The 27,516-nt window shown below is 44.0% G+C and overlaps 2 protein-coding genes across 5 annotated transcripts in view; one reads left to right on the forward strand and one right to left on the reverse strand.

The window, feature by feature from the left end:
• Nucleotides 1-13,192, reverse strand: part of SGCE (sarcoglycan epsilon) — a 67,113-nt gene extending 53,921 nt beyond the window's left edge. For 2 of the 4 annotated variants that reach the window (XM_080936331.1, XM_080936330.1), the window contains exon 1: nt 13,045-13,178. In XM_080936331.1, the coding sequence (XP_080792457.1) occupies nt 13,045-13,153 (109 nt within the window). In that variant the 5' untranslated portion in view covers nt 13,154-13,178. Of the gene's footprint in view, nt 1-13,044 lie in introns of all 4 variants that reach the window. The other 2 variants (XM_080936329.1, XM_080936328.1) reach the window with 2 other exon arrangements.
• A 7,016-nt stretch (nt 13,193-20,208) lies between these two features.
• Nucleotides 20,209-21,339, forward strand: PEG10 (paternally expressed 10; the record flags this gene model as incomplete). The annotated part of the gene is made up of 1 exon (XM_080936199.1): nt 20,209-21,339. The coding sequence occupies one exon, from the start codon at nt 20,209-20,211 to the stop codon at nt 21,337-21,339; it is 1,131 nt and encodes a 376-aa protein (XP_080792325.1).
• Between the last annotated feature and the right edge of the window lie 6,177 nt (nt 21,340-27,516).

Genomic DNA, 27,516 nt, shown 5'->3' on the forward strand with positions numbered 1-27,516 from the left:
GACACCCTGGAGCTCTCTCTCCTTACTTCTCTGCTGACCAGGTGGTGAGTCAACACAGAGAGAGCCCGGGGTGAAAGACCAGAGAGCACTGCTTTGTGTCCTTCCTCTGTCCCACGGAAACAGTCTTCAGACTGTTGCACCGGAAGACAGTCACTGTGGAGAGTTTATTCACAAAAAAAAAAAAAACCACGTGGATGTACTTTACAAGTGCGTGGTTCGATGGATCCATGTGCACACCTTTCAGTCCGTGAGAGACTGTGTCCCTGTACTCTCTTTTTTCAGAAGGTGGCCCACCTTCTGAAAGCCGTGCTGTCACTTTGTGCTCTTGGCTGGTAAACTAATACATCACCCCTGTATTTCCCAGGTCCTCTACAGAGACAGCCTGGATGTCTTTCATGGCGTTTAAAAAAAAAATCTAATTAGTGTCCCGATTGTCAAGGATTAGGGCAGGAGAGAACAGCTGTGTACGTCTCAGAGACGGTTCAGCATCTTATGGGCCGACGTGCTTTGAGCACATTTTTTTTTTTAAATGTAAGAGGACACCTGGCCTTTCTTTTAAAGTGTGTGTGTGTGTGTGTGTGTGTGTGTGTGTGTGTGTGTGTGGTGTGCGTGTGATATACGCATGGGACGAGGCATGCCAGCTTACCCATACAGAGAGGTCAGAGGACGTTTGTACAGTCAGTCCTCCCCTTTCACCTTTATGTGAGCTTCTGGGATATTTTTTAGTTCTTCAGACTTCACGGAAAAGCACCTTTACCATGAGCGACTTCACAGATCCACACGCATCCATTTTTAAGAAAGTTCATATTAATTCATATACTACCTGACTGGCCTCAGAAAACTGAAGCCCAGTGAGTCTGAATAAAAGGCTAAGCACCATGCCTCTGCTCAGCAGGCAATGGCAGCAAAGGTGAGACAGGTGGGTCATACACGTGGTTGCTTGGATATTCAAATCCTACACACACCGTAGCGAGAAACTGCATGAATGTGGAGATAATTTTTTGTTTTATGTCTGACATCATGAAAGCTCTTAACTAATGTCTCGTGTTAAAATTCAGTGTAAACCGCACACTGACCAAAAAAAAAAAAAAAAAAAATTACTCACTGTGGGGGTCGGGTGGGGGGAGCTAATATTTGGTAGCTTTATTTTCATTAGAAGAAGACCAATGAATTATTTTCCTCTGAGGAAAAAAAATTATTTTCTTAAAAAACAAAAACTATCATTCAGTTTAACAAATACCTTTCCTGTACACCACTTTTCAAGATTAAATCTAATGTGTAAAATAATGTCAACCTCCATCTACGGACAGGTTATCGCACGAACTCTTCAGGTAACACGCTGTCTTCAGAAATCGTTAAAGGGAGCAGTTCCTGATCATTTGTCACAATTACCCCTGCAAGGCTGCTTGTCTCTAATAAGAAAACGCAAAGGCAGAGAACACATGACTCCTGCAGTTATACGGAGGACAGTCAGAAACTGTGTAATTTGCTGGACCCTTCGTGTTCATAGCTGAGCTAACCCTTCAACACTTCCCCTCCCAAAGAGTCTGATCTGAAGGTAGATGGTGTATTCTCCAGTTCCCTAGAAACCATATGATACTTCAAAGTTGGTCTTCAGATTTTATGAACCATTTGGAGGCTTGTAGCAGCAAGGTCCAGGACAAGCAGTCTCTGAAGAGAGAATATTGCTCTTTCCCCAACCTGGGTAATTTGCAGACTGGGGGGAGGAGAGGGGGTGCTGTTTTAATACAAGCGACTGAAGAGCTATGAATAGTGGCTGATTGCTGATGAGCTAATCAGAATGGCAAGGAACAGAAATAATAAATAATAACTTGTTCAGACATCACTGTCCAAGTAAACAGCAGGACATGCCAAATGAAATTTAATCTGATTAGCACACTCACCTTACAAGTGAACGATCAAGCCTTTTCACTCTTCTCTTCTGTCCCTGCCTGCTTCAGTTCTCTCTCTAAGGATTATTCTACTCTGAGGCTTTGCTGAAGTTGTCTGGATAGCTCAGACTCTCCATGGTTCTTCCCTTCTATGACACTCTTTAAGATCTTTACCTTTTCCCTTTTTAAAAATTTAATTTATTAGCATCGTGTGTGTGTGTATGTGTGCATGTATGTGTGTAAGGCATGAGTGTGCCTGACGTTTGTGGGTACATGCACATGCCAGGATGTATGTTAGACATCAACAGAAAATCTTGTGGAATCAGTCTGTCTTCTCGCCTGGACGTGGGTTCCAGGGACTGAACACAGACTTCCGGCTTTCATTATCCGGCAACAATCGACTTTACCCACTGAGCCATCCACCAGGCCCCTTCCCCTTTCCTTCCCTATGCCGCTTTCTTTCCTACTCAAAAAAAAAAAAAAAAAAAAAAAAAAAAAAACTGCCTCTTAAGCTGGTTTTGTTTTTTTCCTCTCTTGGTACAAAAGACTAACTTATTAGCACCCCTGTTTTCGGTGCTAGGGAGACCCTAAACTGTTAATATGTGTACACATATTAACTGACTTGATCCTTACACAAACGATGTGAAAAAGTTAGCTCCGTGTCACAATAAGGATAAGGAGTCTTAGGAAACAATGTCACCAGTCACATGTTTCCTAAGTCTCGGGACTGGATTTTGAACCTGTCCCGTAGCTGACTGCAAAGTCACTGTCCCCAACTCATCAACCCTAACTGCAAACAGTCCTTAAAAGAATGTGATTTGTAAGCAGTGTGGTCTCATGCCAGATTCCAGGAACCCTTATTTCTAGCTTATAGAAATCCATTGCTGGATCCCTGCATTAGGAAGAGCAACAAGTAACGCTTCGGCTCCTTGGTAGAAATGAAGCTGGTGCAATTTCATATCAAAATGAACACAGGGCACAAAACTGTTCACTGACAGAAGAAAGTCAGCACGTCTGTGAGAATCTAGGAGTGGAAAGGCTTTTCCGAGAATGTCTCCTCAGGCTCTAAGAGTTGCCAGAGAGTGTGCTCCTAGGAGAAAGAAGTGCTTGCTGTGGTAGAAGTTTTAAACTTTAAAGACACACACACACACACACACACACACACACGCACACACACAATCCTAGCAGAATATGAGCAGCTGTTTAATATAATTTAAGTTTATCTGAATTTTATCATTTTTAAGCAAAGCAGACTATAAGGCATAATGAAATAAAATAAATGAAATGAAATGAGATAAAACAGGTCTAAAGAAAGGCAGTGCTTAGTGTGAGAATCTCCGAAAGGGAGCCAGCTGAATTCAAAATCTAGTTTCTGCCACTGGCTAGGAAGTGTTTCTGTGCTTCTTCCTCTACTAGGGATGGAAACGGCAGAATTCACATCACAGAGGCACAGTGAGTCCTGACTGAGAGAATCTACTCAAAACCAGTACAATGAAAGTTAGCATAAAATCATAATCCACAAGTGATAGGTCCAGTGCTCACTTCCAACTAATGTGAAGAAACATTTGGGCTTCTTTAAATGATTTGGCTTTTTTCTTTTACCTTCAGTAACATAAATCATCACTTCAGCTTCCTTTTTTTTTTTTTTTTTTTTTTTTTTTTTTTTTTAATGGACAAAATTAAATCACATTTCTAGGGCAGGCTATAGAACCTTCTGGAAACATCTCAAAAAAAACACACTTAAAACCTAGTGCCTCCCGCCCTGTCAAACTCCACCCCATTGCCTCCAGGGCTAAGAAGGTATCTGGGCAGGTCCTCCGGCTTGACCCTTACTCAGGGAATTCTGGCTGACTTGCTGGCGACTGAAAGTCGCCTTTTACCTCTTTGAAGAGACCAGATGCAGTGTGAATTCCATTTAGAGTCATCTTCCCTGAGATCTCATGAACTCTTAGGTATTTATCCTGAGGAAAGAATGCAACCAAAGGGAGAAAATCTGCCGGTGTGCACACGGCTCAGTTTTGCACTAAGCACAGTTTCAAGACCAGGTGAAAATTAAATTGTGATTTTTGAAGGAGTAAGAGAGACCAGAGGTTATTCTTTTCTTCAGCTAAGGTTTCTTGTTTGCTCAAATCACTTAGGAAAGGGGTTGTTCTTTGGCCCCACAGTTCTGTCTTCTGTGGGTCAAACTGTGGGTAAAAAGGGGAACCCTGGGACCTCTAACAAAAGGCACCCGTACTGCATACGGTGGCTATAAGTGGCCTTACTGCCTAATGTCCTCATCTGAAAGAGGGGGGATTGTGTTCCGATGTAGCCCGTGGGTGAAAAGCAGACCACAAGGGAAATCCTGGGTGCTAGTGTGATCTAGTGGAAAGGGGATTAAAAAGCAGGGGGTCCTTGTGAGCCACTGGGGTAGGAACATGCGGCAGCAGGGAAGATTCCTATTCTGACTCAAAAATTCAATAATGCTACACCCTTTCCCACTTAGGAAGCATCTAGAGAAGTCTCTTCGTATGTCTGCCTTTAACTGTCATTAATTGTCTGTTACAAGAACCCGGCTTTCTACCTACCTAGAATACATCCTAATGCTTTAATCAGGAAGCTGTATTTTACTTCTCACACCCCTATTGTCACCTCCTCAAGGCCCCTCACTGGCTACAGCTTGTACTCTTAATTGTCTTGGCATCTTTCCATATTTTATTCATGTGGAACATAGAATTGTACCTAGACACAAATATACCACGCTTTACCATACACATAATTCTCTCCGTGTGGAGCCCACTCGTACCCCTTTACATGTTAAAACCGCACTGCTTTCTGTCCTGTGGCTCAGTCATGATTTATTTACTATCACCGGGAATTCAACTTGACCACACTCAGACTGGAGAGCTTGCCTTTCCCATCTGACCCCCTTCCGGCCTTACAGAGACCATCGGACAGGGGAGAGCAATAAGCTCCTGCCTAACAGCCTCAAATTCAATCTAATCCCCTCCGTCAAATTTCAAAAATGTTCCTTCTTTTCTTTTCCCTGGCTCTTCAACATTAGCCTCCAAGGTCACTATCTCCAACCTGGATTTAAACCGCCTCCAGTAGCAAGCATTCAGACTCCCCTAACCTTTTCTTCACAAAGCAGTTAGAGGACCCTTTTTGAAATGCAAATCTAGTCTTGCCTGCTTAACCCCCCTCTGTGAGTTCCCATTGGTGTTAGTACAAAGATGAACCTCTTTAAGGTGGTCTACTAGGTCGGGGAAGATTGGCTCCTTGACCCCGCTGGCAGCGTCTTTCCCTGACTCTTTCTTCTCTTAGCACGTTTTATTTAGTCGGCTCTGGCTGGTCCAGGACCTCCGCAGACCCTCAAGGGTCAAAAGCACCTTTCCTGATTCACCTCCCTAACATTTATTCCCCCTCCCTTCTCGGTGATTCCTTGGGAAAAACTTCCACCTTTTTTCAAGTTTTGACAAATCCTCTGCTAGTATTTGCAGTATTTAGCTTGGTTCTAGAGAGTACAATCTCATAGGCAATTATTTGATTAATCTTCGTACCGCATAATTCTGAAAAGAAAAAAATGTTTGATTCATCTTTGTCAACTCAATAGGGTTGGTTTTAAAAGGGTATAGCTCAGACCACCTATTACCCAGCATCTGCTACAGTGTCTCAAAAACATCCAAGACACCCCCAAAAGTATAAAATAATTCTTCATTCTTAAAGTTACCAAGTGTGTGTGTGTGTGTGTGTGTGTGTGTGTGTGTTTGGGTTCGGTTTTTCATTATTATTGTCAGCACCACAGTAAACATCCATGTCTGTATCTTTGAACACTTCTGCCGGTTTACACGTAGGCTAAACATTCAGAAGGAAAAACTGCTAGAAAAAAAAATTCAAATTCTGATAAGATATCTAGCAGCCTACTGTGTCGCTGGTCTTTGATTAGCAACAACTCTGTAAGGACTGAAAATAAAAGAAGTCAGAGGTGCTACACTGATTAACTGTTGCAAGGGAGAGAAAAGCCGGTATCATTTTACCGCCCAGCGAGAAACACCGATTTGTTAAAGAGAGAAAACAAAAATCCTTAGAGCTCATGTTTCCTTTACTTTTGCATTTGGAGGTAAAACAGAAGCTTTTTTTTCTTTGCATACTGCTGGAAAAAAACAGGGAAGTGAATCCCCCACCCCCCATATAACTGCTCTCCGAAAATTAACTGGGATCTCTTTCAAATTCAGAGTGAACCCCAATCTCCATGATAATTAAAATGGTGACCAGATGAATGAGTAAAAAGGCAAAGAAAGGGAAGGAATTTACGCCAAAGCTGCCTATCTCCCAAACAGTTTTGAAACCAGCCGTTTCATTTATCTGAAAAGAAAGTCTGTCCTTCCTTGTCACAACAGATGCTGGGTGATTCCCGTGGTACAGGCTGCCAAAGATCTATTCTAAATGTCTGATTAGCCTGAGGTAATTAGGTAGAAAGTGAGCCCTGTTAAAGATGACTTTAAAAAAAAAAAGGCATTTGAGTCACTGGCATAAAATGTTATATTAAAATTCCTAAGTGAAGATTTAAAAAACAAAAACACAACAACAACAACAAAACTCTGACCAGAGTGTCATAAGAAGAAAATGCCCTTTATTAATACATTAATGTTTCTGAGAGCCCAACAAATGCTCCTTCAGAAGCAACACAGTCATTTCCCAAGATATCTAAGTTTTAAAGCTTAAACACTGGGATTATTACTTTGTGGTTTAGGGATATGGGCAAACCCTGCTCTCAAGGAATTACAAGTAGCCGCCTGTGGATCAGGTGAGCCCTGACAAGCCAGAATCTCACTTTTGAGAGTTTCTCTCCCGGAAATAGGCGCAGAGCCAAAGAATGTCTGTGGCATCCCCAGCAACTGGGAAGACAGCCACGGCGAGCGGCTGTGTGTATTATTACAACCTCACAGAAGTGCATGGCACTGTTACAAAACGAATAAAAACAGTGAGTGAGTGAGAGAGGGAAGAAAGTTATTTAACAGTAAAAAGCCACTTCATGCAATCAGAATGACCGTGGCTCTCCTGCTGACTTCTGAGCACGGGAGTGGAGAAGAAAATTTCAGGTCCGAGGCAGGAGGGAAAGCAATGGACAAGACTGGGTTAGCAAAGGCAACAGAATTGCCCCCCCCCTTTTCTCCCACATCTCTGACAGAGCCCCTCTAGAGTTTGCAGGGTTCCCAATCATTTGATGCAAATTCTATGAAGTCAGAAATATGGCTCAGAAAAGGAGGTTCCTCGGATGGAAATCCAGTAACTTCCATGGTGCATTTGGAACAAACAGGTCTCCCAAGTTAGATTTTGTAATCAAAAAGAATCAATGGGCAGGTGCACAGATAAGGAAGAAAAATCTCCCCCAGTACATGTTTAACATAGTAAGAATGTGCACCGGAAGCAGGCAGAAACCAGACTCATCCTAATAAGCCAGTAAATTACACAGGCTGGAAGCTATATTTGTTGGTTATGGTTTTATGGGGTTACTTTAGATACCACAAGAGGGGTTACTGCAGGGAGATCTGTTCCACATTCCTCTAAGAAAGAGAATGCCAAACACCAAGCTACCTTAGACCAGTGGCCCTTATCTTGCCTGCCAGGTAACCCTGGAGACCCCGGCATCCACAACCACTAGGCAGGAGAAATCTGCTCTGGACTAAGCGAGGCACCCTGGAAGGAGGAGAAAGACAAGAAAGTGGCTATGGGAAAATAGTTAAGACTAGGGTGCTTGTCAGGGCTACAATGGTCTTGCATTTTTCTCAGATTTTCAAGTTTGCAATGCAGAGGAGAGAAATAAAAACCTGTAATTCATAGGACTGTTCTTTTTAGAAAGTTTATCGATGGAGAAAAAAAAGGAACCACCACATGTTCGTATATTGGTTACAATAATATGTTCCAGTGGTCTTCAAACCCCCCACTGCAAAAGAGGTGAATGTTTCTGGTTGTGTAGATTAGCTGAAGCTGATTTTTCTGTTGGCCTGCACTGTTAGAAAGGTCTCAAGCTGAGTCTCACTGTGCTTTTGGCCTCTCAGGCTGGTCCTGACCTCTGAAGCAAACAAAAGGGAGTTTACTTCAAACTAAGCATTTCCAGACCCTCTGAGAATACCCACCATGATGAAGTTGCCAGACCCTTACCAAACCCACAGACGGTTCTGCAAGTTGTCTAATTTGTCAACTACTCTCTCCAAACTGACAGCCAGAAAGGAACACAATCCTGCAGATGGGTCTGATTAGAGCAAGGGCCACGGTTTTTATGATGTACGGGCTTTTACAGTTAACATCACAGTCTAACTGGTACTTCTGATTTTTTTTTTTTATAAACCACATCATGCCATAGCTTCTTCCTGATCTTCCTAAAGAAAAAGAACCACACAAAAGTCACTCCCATTCTCTTCATATCGGTGAGCTGTAGTGCACCCAGTGCTTGCAGCTAAGCACTAAACTCAAAAGGTTTTTTTTTTTTAATTCTAAATTCTGTTATCTATTTGGAACAGCCATCACTTTCCCAGTCACCCATGAATTGTAAAGCACGCCTTCTAGATCTTTGTCAAAACCGCATGTGCCAACGTTAAGCAAGAAGCAATCCAGGGAAAAGATTTGTGACCCTACCGTTGTTTCTCCCTTCTTCAAACCCAGTAACCTATACACACCTGGCCAGCGATGGTCCCAGCCAGTCTCCGGCTCATATGACAATCCTGCTAATTAATCTGCAGACCCTCTCTCACATCAGCCTACCGCCCGAAAACTGCTTCCCGGAGAGCAAGAATAATCACTTATCATTCAAAATGAGGTGTAAAGGACCCACACTGCTTAGAAGCACAAGTCTACAGAAATATACAGACACACAGAGCAAAAGCCCAGGAAGGCAAGAATGGCAGTGGAAATGTTTCTGGCTGACTGGGAGACTGTTTGGGGTTTGCTGTTATTATTGTTTAATTCAGTGCTATCTTTACTACAGTTACATGTCTTTAAAAAATTAACAATGAAAATCATGTACAGAGAATTAGGGCTCAGAAGCAGTCTGTGTGAAATGGCTTTAGACCATGGAGAATCTCTTTCCAACCAGAAAATTCTAAGCAGAAAAAAGTCTCTGATAGGACTTGTTGATCACCAGAAGCATCAGGCTTGCTTTCCTTTCCATCAGCGCTGCTTTCTCTCTCTCTTTCCCCTCTCTGCCTTGCTTTTCTTCAATATTACATTGCTATTTAGACTTAAGCTGAGACTACAGAAAAGAGTAGACTAGAAAACCGGATACTGAGGTTTAGGGAAAAAAAAAGGCTGAATGTTGTGCGCACGTGTGTGTGTGTTCCGGTGTGTGTGTGTGTGTGTGTGTGTTCCTGTGTGTGTGTGCATGCTGTCTGTCTGCCTTCCTCTGTTGGACAGGTTAGGAACATATGGAAACACAGGATAAAGACTAAAACAGAGAAAAGTGCCAAGGTTCCCTTCCAGCCCAAGTATGGAATAGACAAACCTAACGCCTGTCATCTGACTAACGGGGGTTCTTTTTCATACTGAGACTCGGGAATAAAAAAAATAATAAACAGAATGTAGATTTAGATGTTTAGAATAGAGACTACAGAAAGGTAAACTTGAAAGAAAAAAAAAGATCAGGTAGGAGAGACTGTGTGGACAGAGGGAAAATAGAAAAGAAATGGAGTGTGGACTAGTTGTGGAGGAAAAGAAACATCAAGTGTAAACACTGCACTTATCAGATCCATAAACAGTCCGAGTACTTGACTTGAAACATTTTCAGCAAGCCAGGAGGTGTTCCCCTGCTTTAGCCTTTTCTTTAAGGGTGATTTTCATCCATGGGAAACGTGTGTTTGCAGCTGAGCAGTACCTATCTGTGCTACTCGGGCTATCTCCAGCCCGTTTTTTATGGTGTGTTCATTGCTGTCTATAAAGTCTGAGAGACAAGTGAAAATTCCACTTGGCTTAGAGATACAATTTACTTCCCAGAAATGAAGTTATGCTATACATACACAGGGTAAACCGATAGCTGCTAGATTTATGGCAAACTGGTATAATAATAGATTTAAAAAATGAACAATTCAAACCTTAGTGACACTTGGAAAAGTGAAATTTTTGTCTGGTTTAGAAACAATTTACCTCCTGCTATCCTAGAAGCTAAGCCAACTGCAGGCAGAAAATAGGCACATCCACATTCACATCACATTCTCATTAAAAAGGAGAAAATGTCCAAATAGGTAGTCTATTATTTGACTTGTGGAGACTCTACCTTTGCTTTGAAATGAACCTTCTCACTCTTCTAGAACTTATCCTACATATAGGAGATAAGCCAACAATTTCATAGATACAGGGCAAATTGCCATAAAATAGGTAAAAATGCACAAGCAGAAGAAACATCATATGAGATGTCAAAATCCTACTTAATGTTAAATCAGAGCTCCTTCACCCCACTGAAAACTTATGATGGTTGTAAAGCAAGAGATGACAGCTGCCGAGCAAACTCTTACAAAAATGGATACAATGTTCAAATACAAAGAACAGCTAGTGACCTACTGTGAGAAATAATGCACAGTAATACTGTGTGAGAGCTTCACAATGGCCCTTGTGAAAAGCCGGCAGGGCACAAAATAATCCACACGGGGGAAAATCTAAAAATCACCTGGACAGTAAATACCGTGTGTAAGAACTTATCTATCAGGATCAGGACATTTAACATGAGTTAAACCCTCAAGTATTTATTAATTTTGTCTATTCACTTAAATATTATTTGTTCTTCCAGCTAGCAAGAAAGTTTTACCTAAATAGCTGATACTGCCTTCTCCCCAGGAAAATTATAATTTGAAGCAAAGTAAAAGAAAAAAAAAAAAGTCAAGCATAAAAGATCCTAAAGGATACGGATCAGAATTATACCCCCATGTCCTAATCCTGAGGCTGCGAGCCATGGCTCAGCTTGTTGGTTTGAAATACTTGGGTGCTATTGCTGTACATATATCAGAAAATATTAATTTAATGTTGCTTAATTTTAAGGAAAATTGTAAAATTATTATTGTTTGATGCTCAAAATCTACTACTTGGAAAGAAAACGGGGAAAATTCATTTGATTTAATATTTAATTTTGAGAAAAAAAGATATGCATAGCCCTATGAAAAAGCCACATTCATATTCTTTAGGTATCTCTGTATGCACAGGGAAGGCTGAAAGGCAAACCACAGATCAGCGGCACCAGAGCGAGCCAAGGATGTCACAGGTGATTTTGGTTGCCTTATTAAGGTACTCTCTGGGATTTGGACCATGAGAAAATTATTATTATTACAAAAATACCAAAACCCATTTCTACTTCTTAAGTCATAAATAAATAAGTCAAAATACTGGTTAAATTTTGAAGTGAAAAAGTCAAATTAGCTCAAACCCTGAAAGATAGGTGGTTTTTAAAAATAAATAAATAAAACAAAACTTGGATTTTCCTTACATTTTATCCAAGCCTGCTGTAAATCTCACTTTTTCAAAACCAATGCTACCAGAGAACAGCTAAGTGAATTTACTTTGGGGGGAGAAGAAACTGCTTCTAAGCATGTGACAGTCCTGCAGTCACCGGAACAGGGACTGTTAAATAAACATTGTTTAAAATCCTGGAATCCGTCTGTCTTGCAGAAAAGGATAAACATGGTTAAATTTTAAAAAAATGATTATGTTCGCTCAATTTCCCAGATAAACGTCCTCTGCTCTTGGACATCTGCACTGATTTGTTTCTGAAGGTCAATACTTAATTTCTACTAAGTAGGTTCTCAGTAAATGAATGAGATTTGCTTATTACTAAAAGCGTAATGGTTCCCACAGCACAAGGTCCCTCTACCTTGTCCTACACAATGGGTCAAAGTCTTGTTTTTCCTTTAAGGAAAAAAAAGCTGCAGGAATGTTGCTGAAATTACTCAGTTTTGGTCTTGAAAAACAAATATGTTTCATCTGTGGTTCATAAATCCAACTCAGTTGTAGACAATTTGATTTTTCCTTTTAACCTCAACTTTTTGGCGAAGATTAGCAACAGATTGTCTCAGCACCTAAGACTTTGAGCAGCTTAGGTGGGAATCCGCATTGAGGTTTTATTTCACATCCTTTCCCTGTCTCGTTCCTTTGCAAATTTCCCTAACGTTTAAAAAAAAAAAAAATTACAGGTTTATATGAATCAAACCAAGCAAATGCTTGCAGCTGAATCTCGGTGACCGGTTTCAAAGGTTTGAGCCTACAGTTACTGAGCCCCAAAACATCCATTCACCCACAAGATTTTTAAACGCATAACGGCGCAGGGGGGAAAGCTGAGGTCTCTGTGTAAACCTTGTAATCACCTCACAAAGTCCGTAGCTGAAAGCTTCCAAAGCCCGCCAAGAACATCCACAGCTGTTTTCAATTGTTCTTGCTTTCCCTTCGTAACGTATTTAGTAGGGCAATGGGTGCTGTTTGCAGCATCTCCGGCCCCCAGCCATGGTTGACCCTGACCTGAACACCGCCGTTTGGCTCCCAGAATTTCATGATCCTGCTTCAGTGCTCGGAAAAACCTAAGAAAAAACAGGTTCGCGCCACCAGGAAATATGCTTTTTTAAAAAAGCAGGGGGATGGGGAGAGAGATTCGGTCTTTGAAAATGTCACATTTTGGTGGTCTTTCTTTCTCTCAACCAGATTCCAGAAAAGGAGAAAAGACGTACATCTTTGTGTTAAGAGAGAAAGCAGCTGGCCAGCCATGTCCTTTGGCTCACATCTAGGCCAGGGATTCTCAATTGTGGGGTAAAGCCCCCCACCCCACGCCCACCCCGAGGGGCAACGACCCCCCAAGTCTGTTTCAGGGATCAGAAGATGTCCACCACCAGGCTGGGGGCAGGGGCGAGGAGGGGTACACTCCTTAATGGAGACTGGAACTGAAATTCCTGCCCTTCTGGACAGGGAGGGGCCGTGGGGGTACAGAAAGAGAAGGCCAGGGGTCAAGCCTGGGGAGGGACCCACTTGGCCCAGGAGGTGGGCTGCAGGGTGTCCTGAAAGAGGGGTGCTGTGGAGGGGCATTGGGCATAAAGCGGGACTCACACCCTTCGGGCACGCCCTGGTACCCCGGAACCCGAGTGGGGGAGGGTGAGGCGGCGGCCTGTGGGCCCCTGAACCTCCATGTCGCGCGCAGGCCACTAACCTGTCAGTAAGAATGTGCCAGTGGTCGCGGGGCTCATCTTGAGTGTCCCCCGACCCTTTCCCGTCCAAGCACAAGGGTCTCCCAGCTCCCACCACCAGAATAATAGCATTCTTGGCCTGCCTAAGCCGTCCGTCCTCGATCCTCCCCTCCCCTCCCTTTCTTCTTTCCTCCCAGCTTGGCCAGTTCAGCATCGTGCTCCCCCTTCCTGAGCCCATGCTGCCCCTAGCGGCGGGCCAAAGCGGTGCATGCCGCCCCCGCCCCATCCCCCCAGGCGCCCGCCCACGCAGCCCCCCCTCCGCCCCCGCCTGCTCGCGAAGCACGCTGGGATTTGGCGCCCCCCCCGCCCAGATCTCTCTATATAAGGCAAGCGGTCCGGGCTCTCGGTACACGCTTTTCCAACTTGAGTTGGTGTGTGTCGAAGAATCCTGACCAACTACGACCTGAGGAGAGCCGCCAACCGAGAAGGTCCACCGAGCCTCGCCGAGGTCCACTGCGCGGGCTGCGGTCCGGAGCTTTCTCCGGACCGCGGTCACCCAGTGGACCCGGCCCTCTCGGGACCCCCCTCATCCTTCGTGTCATCGCAGAGGAATCCTCGTGTGGTGAGTATGCGGTGAGGAATATTTTTTTTTTAATCCCCCAAACCATCACACGCAATCCCCGTTTTTTTCTTCCTCCAGGAGCTGCGGGAGATAAAGTAGCGCCCCAACCCCGAATATCTCCTCGCCAATTTTGTCACGCCTTCAGTGGCCGGATCCCGAGACGAGAGCGCGGAAAGCCAAGTCTTCACGGGCTCCTTCGGGGGCCGCGACTTGGTTTTCCACGGCTCGCGTCCAGAATTGGTCAGTAGACGCATGAGCTGCGGACAGCGATGAGCTGCAGACGCACATGAGCTACTGGCCGAAATGCGATGAGCTCCTCAGATGCACTGCGAAGTGACCCTGTTACTCTCGGGCACTTTCAAGCCGCGCTCCAAAAGGATAGAGCGCTTTAGTTGCAGACGGCCGCTTCTTGCGCCGCGATGAACTAACGGGCGCTTCATGCGCCACGAAAACCTAATAGGCGCCCCGTGCGCCACAAAATCCTAATAGGCGCCTCACGCGCCACGAAATCCTAATAGGCGCTTCACGCGCTCTGAACTCGTGGGCGCTCCATGCGCTTCGATCGTCTAATAGGCGCTTAATGCGCGTCGCTGTACTAATGGGCGCTTCATGCGCTTCGCTGTACTAATGAGCGCTTTAATGCGCCTCGATGTGCTAATGGGCGCTCCGTGCCCTCGGTGTATTAATGGGCGCTTCGTGCGCTTCAGTGTACGAACGAGCGAACGGGAGAGCGAATGGGCAAACAGGCAAACGGAACGGGCGAACAGGCGAACCGGCGGCGAACAGGCGAGCCACATGCGCCACAAACCAGCCCGAACTCCAGCCATACGCAAACGGACTCGTGCTTCACGCACTCAGTTCGGAGCTGCAGGAGAGTAACCAAACGCAAAAGCGCAACAAGAGTGAAATTAGAAATGCGCTACGAACTGCGGCATAAGCCTTGCAGACACGGGAGCCATGTAGAAAATAGCGGTGGGGAGACGAGAGCGTGTACGGCTCTCTCTTGGGGAGGGGGACAGAATAGGTTCACCTTTCGCATCAAAACCCGTTCCGTTTTCCTGTCCGGATGGCTGGCTATCTGTATGATGGAGGTGGTGACGGTGGTGGTAGACAAAATGGAGACCTGGGAGGCCAAAATTGGTGTTTAACATTCTGCCCACGCAACTCCTGCTTACGGCAGTAGAGTGGAGGGGTGCTGGATTTTGGAGATGGGCAGAATGCGCTGCCTTGTCTAGTAGTGATTGATTGATTTGAGGTGACGGTGCAGTAGAGTTGGGGGGGCACGAATTGGTGCCCAGCAACAGTTTGTGGAAACTGTCTGGTTTTCTTGGGTGGGTACGGAGCCGAGATGGGAGGTGGGAGATGGGAGGGGGGGCTTGTTCTTGCTGCACGAAAGGAATCTGGAGGTTGGGAGCTGGTGGGAGGGGTCTGGGGAGGTAGGGAGGCGGGGGGAGGCATGCAGTCATTCTGCAGCCCTGTAGCAGCCAGTCTCAGACCTGCCCCGCCCATCCTAGCCTTGCCTCATCTGCAGAGAGGCCGCGCGCCTCGTCTGCGCGCCTCTCCTGGCGCGCGCCTTTCCAGAACATGCTTCCACAGGCCCAACCTCCCAAGTGCTGACGCCTTAGAGCCAGCCTACCTAGCCCCCGCCCCCAAGGCCCGCCTCCTCTGAGGCAGCCTGACAAGGCCCCGCCTCTCCCTTAGCCCGCCTCCTCCTCCTCGGAGGCCGGCCTAGGCCCCGCCTCTCTTAATGTTCAGCTCCTCCCAGAGCTCCTCCTAGGAGGAGGCCCAGAGCCCCGTCTTCCCCCAGCCTGCTTGCGCCTGCGCAGTGTGGCCTGCAGCCCCTCCCTTCAGGTTTGCCTCCAGTGCGCAAGTGCGCCTTTGCCTGTCTGATCCTGGCTGAACAGCCCCGCCTCCCTGCGGTTTCTCTGCTGCGCGGTTTTACTTTTTGTCCACAGGTGTCTTGTAAATATAAGAATAATAAGAATAATTAACAATAACAATAATCAGTATACTTAACATGCATACGCACTTTTAATAAGTGCATTGCATTATTAAATTTAAAAGATCCCACAATTAAAACTGTTAGTGGGATATGGGAACTTGTAAGATCTGGCTGATGCCTTAAAGCAATGAAGGCTATTATTTATTTTAAATAAAAAATTAAATTAAAAAATATTTCCCTATTTAATTATTTTATCAAGACACCACTGGACTTCCTGGAATTAAATGCAAAAAAAAAAAAAATTAAAGTTGTAAATACAAAGCCAGAGGTGCCCGGCCCTTTGTTTCTTAGAGGAGTTCTCAGTGGCATTGGTGTAATGGTTTGGCTTCTGAAAGATGTGTGTTAGTTAGAAAAGGTTTGTTGTTGTTGTTGTTGTTGTTTTTTAATTTCTAGATGATTAGCCCTGGCTGACCTGCCTACACATAAAGTGTGCTTGGCACATAGTAAGGATTTAATAAATATGTGTTAAATGGCCAGAATAAATTTATTATTCATTGCCTTGTTTCTGGCCTTCAGGCTTTTTGGAATTTTTGTTCCTTTTTCTTATGATGCTCTATTGTCCTGAGTTGAGTTGCTGCCACTTTTGAGAGCACAGTTACAAGTTTCTTTTTTAAAAGTATGTTTTTGAACTCCAGTAATGTAAGCTGTAATTATAATATGAATCTACTATTTTCCAAATAATTAGCTTTTTTCATAAAAAGCTAATTATTTGTTATTCCAAGTAATTGGTTTTTTTCATAAAAAGCTAATTATTTGGTGTCCCAAGGAATTAGCTTTTTTCATAAAAAGCTAATTTAAATTTGGGACAAGTGGGTTATTAATGTTATATATTGACATTTAAAATTTGTGTGATGTAACAGAGGGGCTACATTGAAAGACATTGTTTCAACTGGCTTAATTAAACATCTGTAATATACAGAGAAGCCAAATATAAATATTTTTAAATTAATGAAAAAATTAAAATCTGGTTCCATATATTTTAGGCTATGAGGGAGAAATAGGGGCTTTTGCTCCGTCAACCTCTGGCCTTCCTAATGCCCCTCCCTGGAGTATAACTGTCTGTGGGAAATACATGCTTATAATTACAGCTTGAAATGTGTGCTTTGTTTTGGAATTTTATCTGCATATTAAAGAGATTTAAACAGTGAAAAATGTATGCAAATTACATTTCATAGATAATCTAGGTAATATTAAGAAAAGGAAATTTAAAAGTTTAAAGTAACTGAAAGTTGCTTAATGGTGTTTTGTTCCTAATGAGGCATTTACATATGATTTTATTTACTATTATTTATTTTCCTTTGTGTTGGGGGGATTAAAAATTGTAATAATTAACAATTATAATTGTAATAATTAATACTTAATCAGATATATTTATTTATAACTTGACTAAAACTTAATTATTATATGTGAAGATGGTCCTGTTTCAAGCAGCTGGCTTATACAGTTTTCAGGAATGGGAGCTCTCAGCACCCCACCCCACACAAACACACCCCCAGTCCTGGAGGAGGAGCCATAATTTATAAGTCAAATTAAAATGAAGTCCAAAAGCTCCTGGCCTGTCATCAACCTGTGCTGCGCCACAGTAAACATTGTCATTCCTTGTTTATAGTTTACTGTTAACCAGTTTTGCCCAAGAACCCCATTACTTTTTACTGGTTAAACTGCTCAGCTTTGGATTAGAGTCCCACCCCCCCCCCCAAATGCCAGCCCCCCTACCCAGGCATAAGCCTGAGGCCTAGTCCTGGTGAAGGTCACAGATTTTCATTTGGTGACCTCAAAAGCCACATAAGGCACTTAATTTGTTTAATCAGCATTGTATTATTAAAAAGCAAAAACAACCCCCCCCTTAAGTATCTTGGTGGGAGGGGCACACCTCAAGTTATGTGAGTGTAGCTCCTCCCCACTACCTTAACTCCAATTATCTTACTGAGCATATTGTTGGTTTCCTAATGCAGTTTCTCACCTATAGTTAGTTGTCTTTTATAGGCATTAATGTCCACCAGACCTGGCTTCAATAAAGCCCACCCCAGTAGGGCGGGACCTCCCTGACCTGAGGCAGGCTGTACCAGACCATGCTGAGACCATATCAAAGAAGTTTTAATTTCTGTTTTGAAGTTTGTTTTGTTTTGTTTTGTTTTCTTCTAGATAACAGAAGTCACACTTTAGTCACCTGTGTGTTCTGCTTATTGGAAAAGCCATAGGAACAAGACAAAAGAAAAATATCTGCAGGTGGTTATGGCAGGGGAGGGGCCTAAAAGGCGGGGGGGGGGGGCGGGGGCGGTGCTGGAGTGCAGTGTTTGTTAAATTGGAACAAAGATGATGGACGGGTGTCATGTGGGATGTCAGTTTTCCTCTATTTTTTAAAATATTTGACAGGTTAAAATATCAGCTAACTTTTCTAATTAACATTTTTTTTTCTTTTTAGTTTTATGGAATTTAATTAGTACCCATTTTGCCTTGATTGGTCAAAGGGGGAAAAACTTATTTTTAAATTTATTTTGTACAAAAGTTTTAAACTTTGTCCTTTTTTTTTTTTTTGTATTCCCCATATTTACATTTCAGGTGTGATCCCCTTCCCCCTCCTTCCCCACTCCCCTCCCCCTCCCCCTCCACTTGTTTCCATGAAGGTGCCCCCTCTCCCAACCACCCTTGAGCTTTTTTAATTAAAAGTTTGTAACTATTAAATTTTAAAACTTTTGAAATTTTAGGACTTTTAAAAGTTTCTAAAGTTTTAAGCCTTAAACTTTATACTTGTAATTTCAAACTAAAAGTTTTTTAAACTTCAATGAACTTTGTTAATTTTTAGAAATTTTTCTAGAGTGTCTAATTACAAGTTTTATACTTTCTAAAGTTTTAAACTTTAAGCTTAAAAGTTGTTTGTAAGTTCATACTTTTTTAATAGTTTTTAAAACTTTAATAAACTTTGTTAAACTTTTTAAAAAGTTTGCTAGACTGACCAATTACAAAGTTTTAAAACTTTATTTAAAGTTTTAGGCTTTAAACTTCAAAGTTGCTTATAAGCTCAGATTTTCATTTTTTTAAACTTCAATAAACTTTGTTAAACTTTTAAAAAAAGTTTACAGGACTGTCTAATTACAAAGTTTTTAAACTTTTTTACTATAATCAAATTTTTCCAATTTGAGAGCCTCACAAATACATATGTATTAATCACTCTAATTGCATTTAACCCTACTTCTCAGGAGGTACGTAGGTAGCCACAGTGCCATGATTCACTCTAATCATAATGAAAACATTTCAACTACCCCTCCCACACACCTTAGAATTTTTATGTTCTTTCCACCTTAATTGTGCAAGCATTTGGGTGGGTCCCTATTAAAAATATTTAATTAAAACTTAAGGCTACATACTGTCGACCTTTAGTGCATATGTGGTTCTGTATTTTTTTGACAAATTTTTTATTAGATTCAGGATGCCCAAATTGCAATCGTCATAGCCCCTCCCCACTAAGACAGAAAGTAGCCTTTTGCTATTTAATTAATAACTGTTAATTAGTCAGTTAACAGTTATAATTCAGTGATTTTTTTTAACCTGTTATCTTTTTTAGACTTTTATTTATTAAATTGTACTTGCTTACATTCTAAATGTTTCCCCCCTCCCCCCAAGTTCTTAACTCCCTCCCCTTTGCCTCTGAGGTGCTCCCCCCACCCTCCCATCTACCATCCCTCCCAACCCCCCATCCCCTTCCACCCTTCCACCCTCCCACCCTCCTACCCTTTTACCCCTACCCTCCTACCCCCCCTTACCTATGTTATTTAATTAAAACATGGTGAATTGGAATTGTGCTAGTATTAGTCATCTTTATAAAATATGTCCCATTTTTAAATATGTATATAGCCCATTTTTTTCCACAAGGCATCAATTAATATTTGTTTAATGATTATCTAATAAAATAAACTGACATTCCCATGAGGTGTTTAATGCTTTTCTGGCCAATAGAGATTTCTCCTGAGGAAGTTAATTTGTGGTCATAAGAGCAATTACATAATCTTGTGGTTTTTGTGATAGTGGTTGTCATTTGACTTAATTCGGTCTTCATTGTTAAGGTTGCACCTCTGGTGTGAGTGAGATTTGGCTAACCACTTTGATTTTTTAGAGCTGATGAGAGAATACAGGCATTGTGGTTTTTAATACCTACCTTTCGTGTGTGGTTTCTTAATGATTAGGAATGTTCTCCTAATAGTCTTATTATATGATGTTAGAATCATTTTGCATAATTTAAAAGTTATTTTGCATAATTTGTTTCCTATTTATCCCTGCCTATTTATCTTTTCCTATTTACCTCATCCTCTTGAGTGTGTACTTTGCTGACTAATTATTAACTGATAATTAATTAGCAGGGGATATTTGAACACTTAAATCCCTGCTTATAGCGACTGCTTTGAATATATATGTTGAATGTATGCTTTTCTTTTCTTTTTTTTTTTTTTTTTTGTCATTTACAGGAACAGGCGGGTTTTAAGTACCAAAAGACCCCGCCCTCGACCACGACGACCTCGTGAAGACACGCCTGGGAGGGCCCCTCCTCCCCCTCCCACCGCAGCCATGGCTGCTGCGGGTGGTTCCGACTGCCCGCCCCCTCCTCCGCCCCCTCCTCCCAACAACAATAACAACAACAACAAGCCCAAGAACCCCAGCGCGCCCAACAATGAGGAACAGGAACAGGAACACAGACGGGATGAGTTCCCTGAAGAGATCAACTTTGAAGAGCAGATGACCAGGCAGTTTGAGAATATCAACCTGCTGGAACAAGTGGAGCTACTCGCCCAGAGCTACAGCTTCCTGGATCATTTAGAGGACTATGATGATGATGACACGGAACCTGAGCCCGAACAGATTCAGATCAGTATTTCTGAGTTCAGTGATGACGATGACCTGGAGCTCCAGGGTGCTGCAGCGGCCGCCACCCCGGCCTTCTTCTCCGATGATGACTGCCTTGACGACCTACCTGAGAAGTTTGATGGCAACCCTGACATGCTGGGTCCATTTATATACCAGTGCCAGCTCTTCATGGAGAGGAGCAACAGAGATTTCTCAGTGGACCGCGTCCGTGTCTGCTTCGTGACAAGCATGCTGACTGGCCGTGCCGCCCGCTGGGCTTCTGCCAAGCTGGAAAGATGCACCTACCTGATGCACAACTACACTGCCTTCATGATGGAGCTGAAGCATGTCTTTGAAGACCCTCAGAGACGTGAAGCTGCCAAACGCAAGATCAGACGTCTACGCCAGGGTCCGGGATCCGTCGTGGACTATTCCAATGCATTCCAGATGATTGCCCAGGACCTGGACTGGACTGAGCCTGCTCTGGTCGATCAGTTCCAGGAAGGCCTCAATGATGACATTCGGGCGGAGCTGTCTCGCCAGGAGGTCCCCAAGACCCTGTCTGCTCTAATCACCCTGTGCATTCACATCGAGAGAAGGCTGGCCCGTGATCGTGACGCTGCTGCTGCTGACAAGCCCGATTCACCAAGGGCCTTGGTGATGCCACCTACCAACCAGTCTGATCCCACTGAGCCCGTCGGAGGTGCCCGCATGCGCCTGAGCCAGGAAGAAAAAGAGAGGCGCCGCAAAATGAACTTATGTCTGTACTGCGGCAACGGAGGCCATTTCGCCGACACGTGTCCAGCGAAAGCCTCCAAAAATTCGCCGCCGGGAAACTCCCCGGCCCCGCTGTAGGGGGACCTTCAGCGACAGGGCCAGAAAGAATAAGGTCCCCACCCTCCTCCGAGGCTACTACTCCGCACCTACAAGTGATGCTCCGGATCCATATGCCTGGCAGACACCCCCTGTTTGTCCGAGCTATGATTGATTCTGGCGCATCTGGCAACTTCATCGATCAAGACTTCGTTATACAAAATGGAATTCCTCTAAGAATCAAAGAATGGCCAGTCATGGTGGAAGCTATTGATGGACATCCTATTACCTCGGGCCCAATCATTCTGGAGACCCACCACCTGATTGTTGACCTGGGAGACCACCGTGAGATACTGTCCTTTGATGTGACTCACTCTCCGTTCTTTCCCATTGTCCTGGGAATCCGTTGGCTGAGCACACATGACCCTCACATTACCTGGAGCACTCGTTCCGTTGTCTTCAACTCTGATTACTGCCGATTTCGCTGCCGGATTTTTTCCCAGATACCTCCTGCTCTACTTTTTCCAGTACCACCTCAGCATCCAAATCAACATCAGCATGTGCATCCCAATTTGCAACAGTACATGCAGCAGTATCTGCAGCAGTACATGCAGCAGTATCTTCAGCAGTATCTCCAGCAGTATCTCCAGCAGTATCTCCAGCAGTATATGCAGATGCAGCAGTATATGCAGATGCAGCAGTATACGCAGCAGTATACACAGCAGTATATGCAGCAGTATATGCAGCAGTATATGCAGCAGTATATGCAGCAGTATTTTCAGCACTACCAGCAGCTCTATCAGTATCTGTATCAGTATCTGTATCCAGATCCACATATGTATTGGCATCCAGATCTGTATCGCCATATGCATCCAGATATGTATCACTACCTGTATCATCATATGCATCCAGATATGCATGACCACATGCATCCGGATATGCATGATGACGACGATATGCATCCAGATATGCATCCAGATCTGCATCACCATATGCATCCGGATCTGCATCACCATCTGCATCCAGATCTGCATCACCATATGCATCCTGATCTGCATCACCATATGCATCAGGATATGCATCACCATCTGCATCCGGATCTGCATCATTATCTGTATCACCATCTGTACCCGGATCTGCATCACCATCTGCACCCGGATCCGCATCACCATCTGCATCCGGATCAGCGTCACCATCTGCATCCGGATCAGCATCACCATCTGCATCCGGATCAGCATCACCATCTGCATCCGGATCCGCATCACCATCTGCATCCGGATCAGCGTCACCATCTGCACCCGGATCCTCGTCACCATCTGCACCCGGATCCTCGTCACCATCTGCACCCGGATCCTCGTCACCATCTGCACCCGGATCTGCTTCACCATCTGCATCCGGATCTGCTTCACCATCAGCACCCGGATCTGCATCACCATCAGCATCCAGATCCTGATCAGCATCCGGATCTGCATGACAATCTGCATCCGGATCCGTACGACAATCAGCATCCAGATCCACATCAGTATCCAGATCCGCATGACAATCAGCATCCAGATCCAAATGACAGTCAGCATCCAGATCCGAATGACAGTCAGCATTCAGATCCGAATGACAGTCAGCATCCAGATCCGAATGACAGTCAGCATCCAGATCCGAATGACAGTCAGCATCCAGATCCTCATCCTGGTCCTGATCCTGGTCCTGATCCGGGTCCTGATCCTGGTCCTGATCCTGGTCCTGATCCTGGTCCTGATCCTGGTCCTGATCCTGGTCCTGATCCTGGTCCTGATCCGGGTCCTGATCCTGGTCCTGATCCTGGTCCTGATCCGGGTCCTGATCCGGGTCCTGATCCGGGTCCTGATCCGGGTCCTGGTCCTGATCCGGGTCCTGGTCCGGGTCCTGGTCTGGGTCCAGATCCTGGTCCTGGTCCGGGTCCAGATCCTGGTCCTGGTCCTCATATGGGTCCTCATCCGGGTCCTCATATGGGTCCTCATATGGGTCCTCATATGGGTCCTCATCCGGGTCCTCATATGGGTCCTCATCCGGGTCCTCATCCGGATAACTGTCCAGATCCTTATCAGGATCCCCGTCTGCGTCCCTTCATGCCTCCAAATGGTCATCCGAATCTACCATTCTATTACCAGGTGGCTGGATACAGAGTTTTCCAACCTGTAAGGTATTACTATCTCCAGAATGTGTACACGCCCGCGGATGAACACGTCTATCCGGGTCACCGGCTGGCTGACCCTCACATTGAGACGATTCCTGGAGCGCACAGCATTCCCAGTGGACATTTGTACTCACTGTCTGAAGCTGAAATGGCTGCCATGAGAAATTTTGTGGACAGGAATGTGAAAAATGGGTTCATGACTCCCACCGTCGCACAGAATGGAGCCCAAGTCCTGCAAGTGAAAAGAGGGTGGAAACTCCAAGTCGGTTACAATTGCCGAGGTCCACAGAATGGACAGAATGGACAGACCCAGAACGGACAGACCCAGAACGGACAGACCCAGAACGGACAGACCCAGAACGGACAGACCCAGAACGGACAGACCCAGAACGGACAGACCCAGAATGGACAGACCCAGAACGGACAGACCCAGAATGGACAGAACGCCACTGTCCAAAATCAGTACCCTCGCCTGTCTCTTCCAAATATGGGAGACCCTGCACACCTGGCAAGCTATGGTGAATTTGTCCAAGTTCCTGGCTACCCATTTCCTGCTTATGTTGTCTATACAGGTCAACATTCGTTAACTGCGTGGTACCCAGTAGGACGAGATGCACATGGAAGAGTCATCATTGTACCTGTTGTAATCACCTGGTGTCCAAATACAAACCGCCAGCCTTCAGTACCACAGTACCCTCCTCCACAGCCACCGCCGCCACCTCCGCCGCCGCCACCTCCACCAGCATCATCATGTCCTTCATAGACTGTCCTCAACTTGATCCTGTGCAGCTTCTCAATCAGTGACTGTATGCTACTGGACCTTCAGGCTATCTGAGGCATAAAGGCATGCAGGGCTAAAGTCAGTTTCTATCTTGACTGCTAGTTTGTAAGTTGGCAAGCCTGGGTTTTAGTTGTCAAAACCTCTCACCATCTCAGTCAAAGGCTGCCAAATGTCTTTACAAAGAAGCTGATACAAGCACAGGCCATGCTGATTTCTTACAGAGGAAGAGAAGAGGAAGAAGAGGAGGTGGAGGAGGGCATGACCTGCCCGTATCCCGGGCACCTTATGAAGGAAGCCAGACTTTTAGGTGCAGTATGGAAAGGCTTCCGTGATCCTATTGCTGCACCCTATGAAACTTCACCATCTTCAAACTCCATTTTCATGGTTCTGTTCATTTTCAAGGAGCAGCAATTAGACTGGTTCTCTGCAACATGAAACACCTCATGGAAGATGGATTTGAAGATTAGAATTAGAGCACTGGACATCGTCTTGAAGATAGGAACTTCTAAGAATGAAGTCTCTTGCTACTACCTTGAAACATTTGTCTAATTTCTGTTTGATTCTCAACTACTACCATTAACCCTGCTGCAAGATTTGTCACTGTTCTGCCTGATTGCTGAGACTCCATTTTGCTGCTGTGCAAGGAGATGAAAGAGGCAGGCCTAAGGGAGAATGTTTCATCACAGTCTCCAGTTTGAGCAGTAGGACATAACATGGTTTTTATTTCAGTTTACCTGTCATGATGGTGAAGTTTCCTTTTTCATCAGCTTTATCTCTTTTTTACATTAGCATGTTTTAAGTAGTTTAGTGATTTTTTTTGTTATTCTTGTTTTTGTTTTTATGATTTTTAAAGTGTTGGCTGTGCTTTCAGAATTTCTATTAAATTACAGTACAGCCTCTGTTCTTATCAATTGGGCCTTTACCAAATTAAAAGAATAAACCTAATTGGCTATTGATTCTTCTTAGTGGGAATCAGAAAGCTTGTCAGTCACTGGATGTTTTACAGTTTTCGCTTTTAAACGGTGCATTTGTTTTTTTGATTTTTGTGAAGCCTCACTTCAGTTTACCTCAGATCTCAAGTCCATCCTTCATACATTTTAACTCATTTGATCTTCAAGCCGCAGAGGGCCCAGAAATGGGTCAACATCTGCGGCCCTGGCATGGACACACAGACATTTGCCACTACCGCAAGCAAGTAATTGGAGAAGGTACCCGTCATCATGCAGTTGATCGTGCAGGTGTGAGTTCACAGCTCAAAGATGACATCGCTGACACTGGATTGTTCTGAAGCTTGCGTTGACTTTTTGGCAGTGTGTACTATGCTTCCCTTCTATATATACTCTAAATGTTAGGTGTTAAGGATAAGTAATCTTAAATTTACTCTATAGTACTGAGATTTTGTTAAGTTTCCTTTCTAATGATTTATTTTGTTTTTGTTGATCAAATTTACATTAATTGTTTAAATTGTTTTTTTTTTTTTCTTTTATTTTGGCATTAAAAAGAAGTTGGAATGGGAGAAGAATACAAACTAGCAAAATTAACTAATTGGCTGTGGGCCCAAATCTGCATCTTATTCATTAATGATGGAGTTGTGAGAGTTTCTATTGCTAGGCATGAAGTGCACTGTGAAGAGACGGTTTAATTGACATTTTGCTGAGAGTGATTTGAGATGGGCACCTGTACGGTGCGGCCAGACTTGTGTTTAAGTTTACAGGTACCTCTTGGACATCCCGCATCCCACACAGTTCCACGATTGGCAACAGACAGCATCCGGTTGGAGAGACCTGACCAGTCATGAAGGACCACCCGCAGGAGAGAAGAGTCTGCAGGAACCACACTACATATTCAGCTGGAGAGGGACCATGCATCTGATGGGAATGGATTGTTTTGCTTGTTTCCGATTTATGGTGTTGGGTTGTTAAACATTGCATTGTTTTTGTTTGATTTTTTTTTCAATAGTCAATTAAGAATAGGGGATAATCATAAGCATTTTGGGCAGGGAGGGACTATTAAATAATCTTAGGTGGGTGGGTAATTTAGGAAATTAAGAAGTTAAGTAAGGTAAGATAAGTTAGGTAAGATAAGTTAGGTAAGATAAGTTAGGTAAGATAAGTTAGGTAAGATAAGTTAGGTAAGATAAGTTAGGTAAGATAAGTTAGGATAAGGTAGGTTACATAGGATAAGTTAGATCAAATACCTCAACAAGTGGACGAGTGTACTTATTTGTCCCTAACCCCTACCACTGTACCTTTAAGATCGAGCTCAGAGGGAACTACAGGGAAATCAATATTTGAGGAGTGAATTGGACATGGATCAAATTCTAGTGAAAGTTACAAGATGATTAGAGTAATCTAATACAGGCTCGGGGACTAACTCAAGGGAATTTAGGAATTGCCAGATAACAGTCATCATTTGATAAAACTGTTGCTGCAATGAAGGTTATAATGTTGGATGGAAAATGTTGATGGAAATTGTACAAAAATGATGAATAAAGCTCTTTTCCTGCCCCCACTCTCAACTCCTCCCTCATACTCTTCTTCCATCCCCACTCAAAAACCCACCACATTTCCCTCCCCCTCCTCGACCAACAGCTCCCCTCCCTAATACCTCTTTTCCCCTCCCCCCTCCATAACCCACCCCAATTTTCCTCCCCTCCCTAACCTCTCTACTACCTCCCCCCCTCCATAACCTACCACTTCTTACCTCCCCCCTCACATTCCCACCCTTCAAATTATATTAATGTATTCAATTTAGTGTATTTCTTTGTATTGATGTTACAATAAAAATTCAATAAATAAAGACTTAGTGGTTAAGGCAAATTGTGTCCTGATCATTTCAGCGCCCACCGCCCACTGGAATTGAGAATGGAGGGAGGAGAGGTGGCATAGGTCTGGGGTGACAAAGGGTGGGAGCTAGGAAGGTAAGGGGCTGGGGCGGGGCCAAATGGAAAGAGATGGTGGGGAAGGGTGGGTATGAAAACAAGTTTGGCCTTGGGTGGTATCTAGACAACACACAGTACATAACCAATGATAATACCCAGAGTACCCAGGAAATGAAGAGTACTCATGGAAGTGAAGATAAAGTCATCACCTAACAGCAAACCCAATGACATGATTATTAATCCAGTTATGACTTGGAGTACTTAAAATTAATTAATCTACTAAGGGAGGACATAAAAAATTGAAACGGAAGACCAAAGGTAGAACTCTGGTTGATGGGGCAGAAAGGTCAGCATGGTGGTACCAAACATACAACACACATAGGCTCT

This window comes from Micromys minutus (assembly GCF_963924665.1).
Source record: "Micromys minutus genome assembly, chromosome: 23".
Lineage (NCBI taxonomy): Eukaryota > Metazoa > Chordata > Mammalia > Rodentia > Muridae > Micromys > Micromys minutus.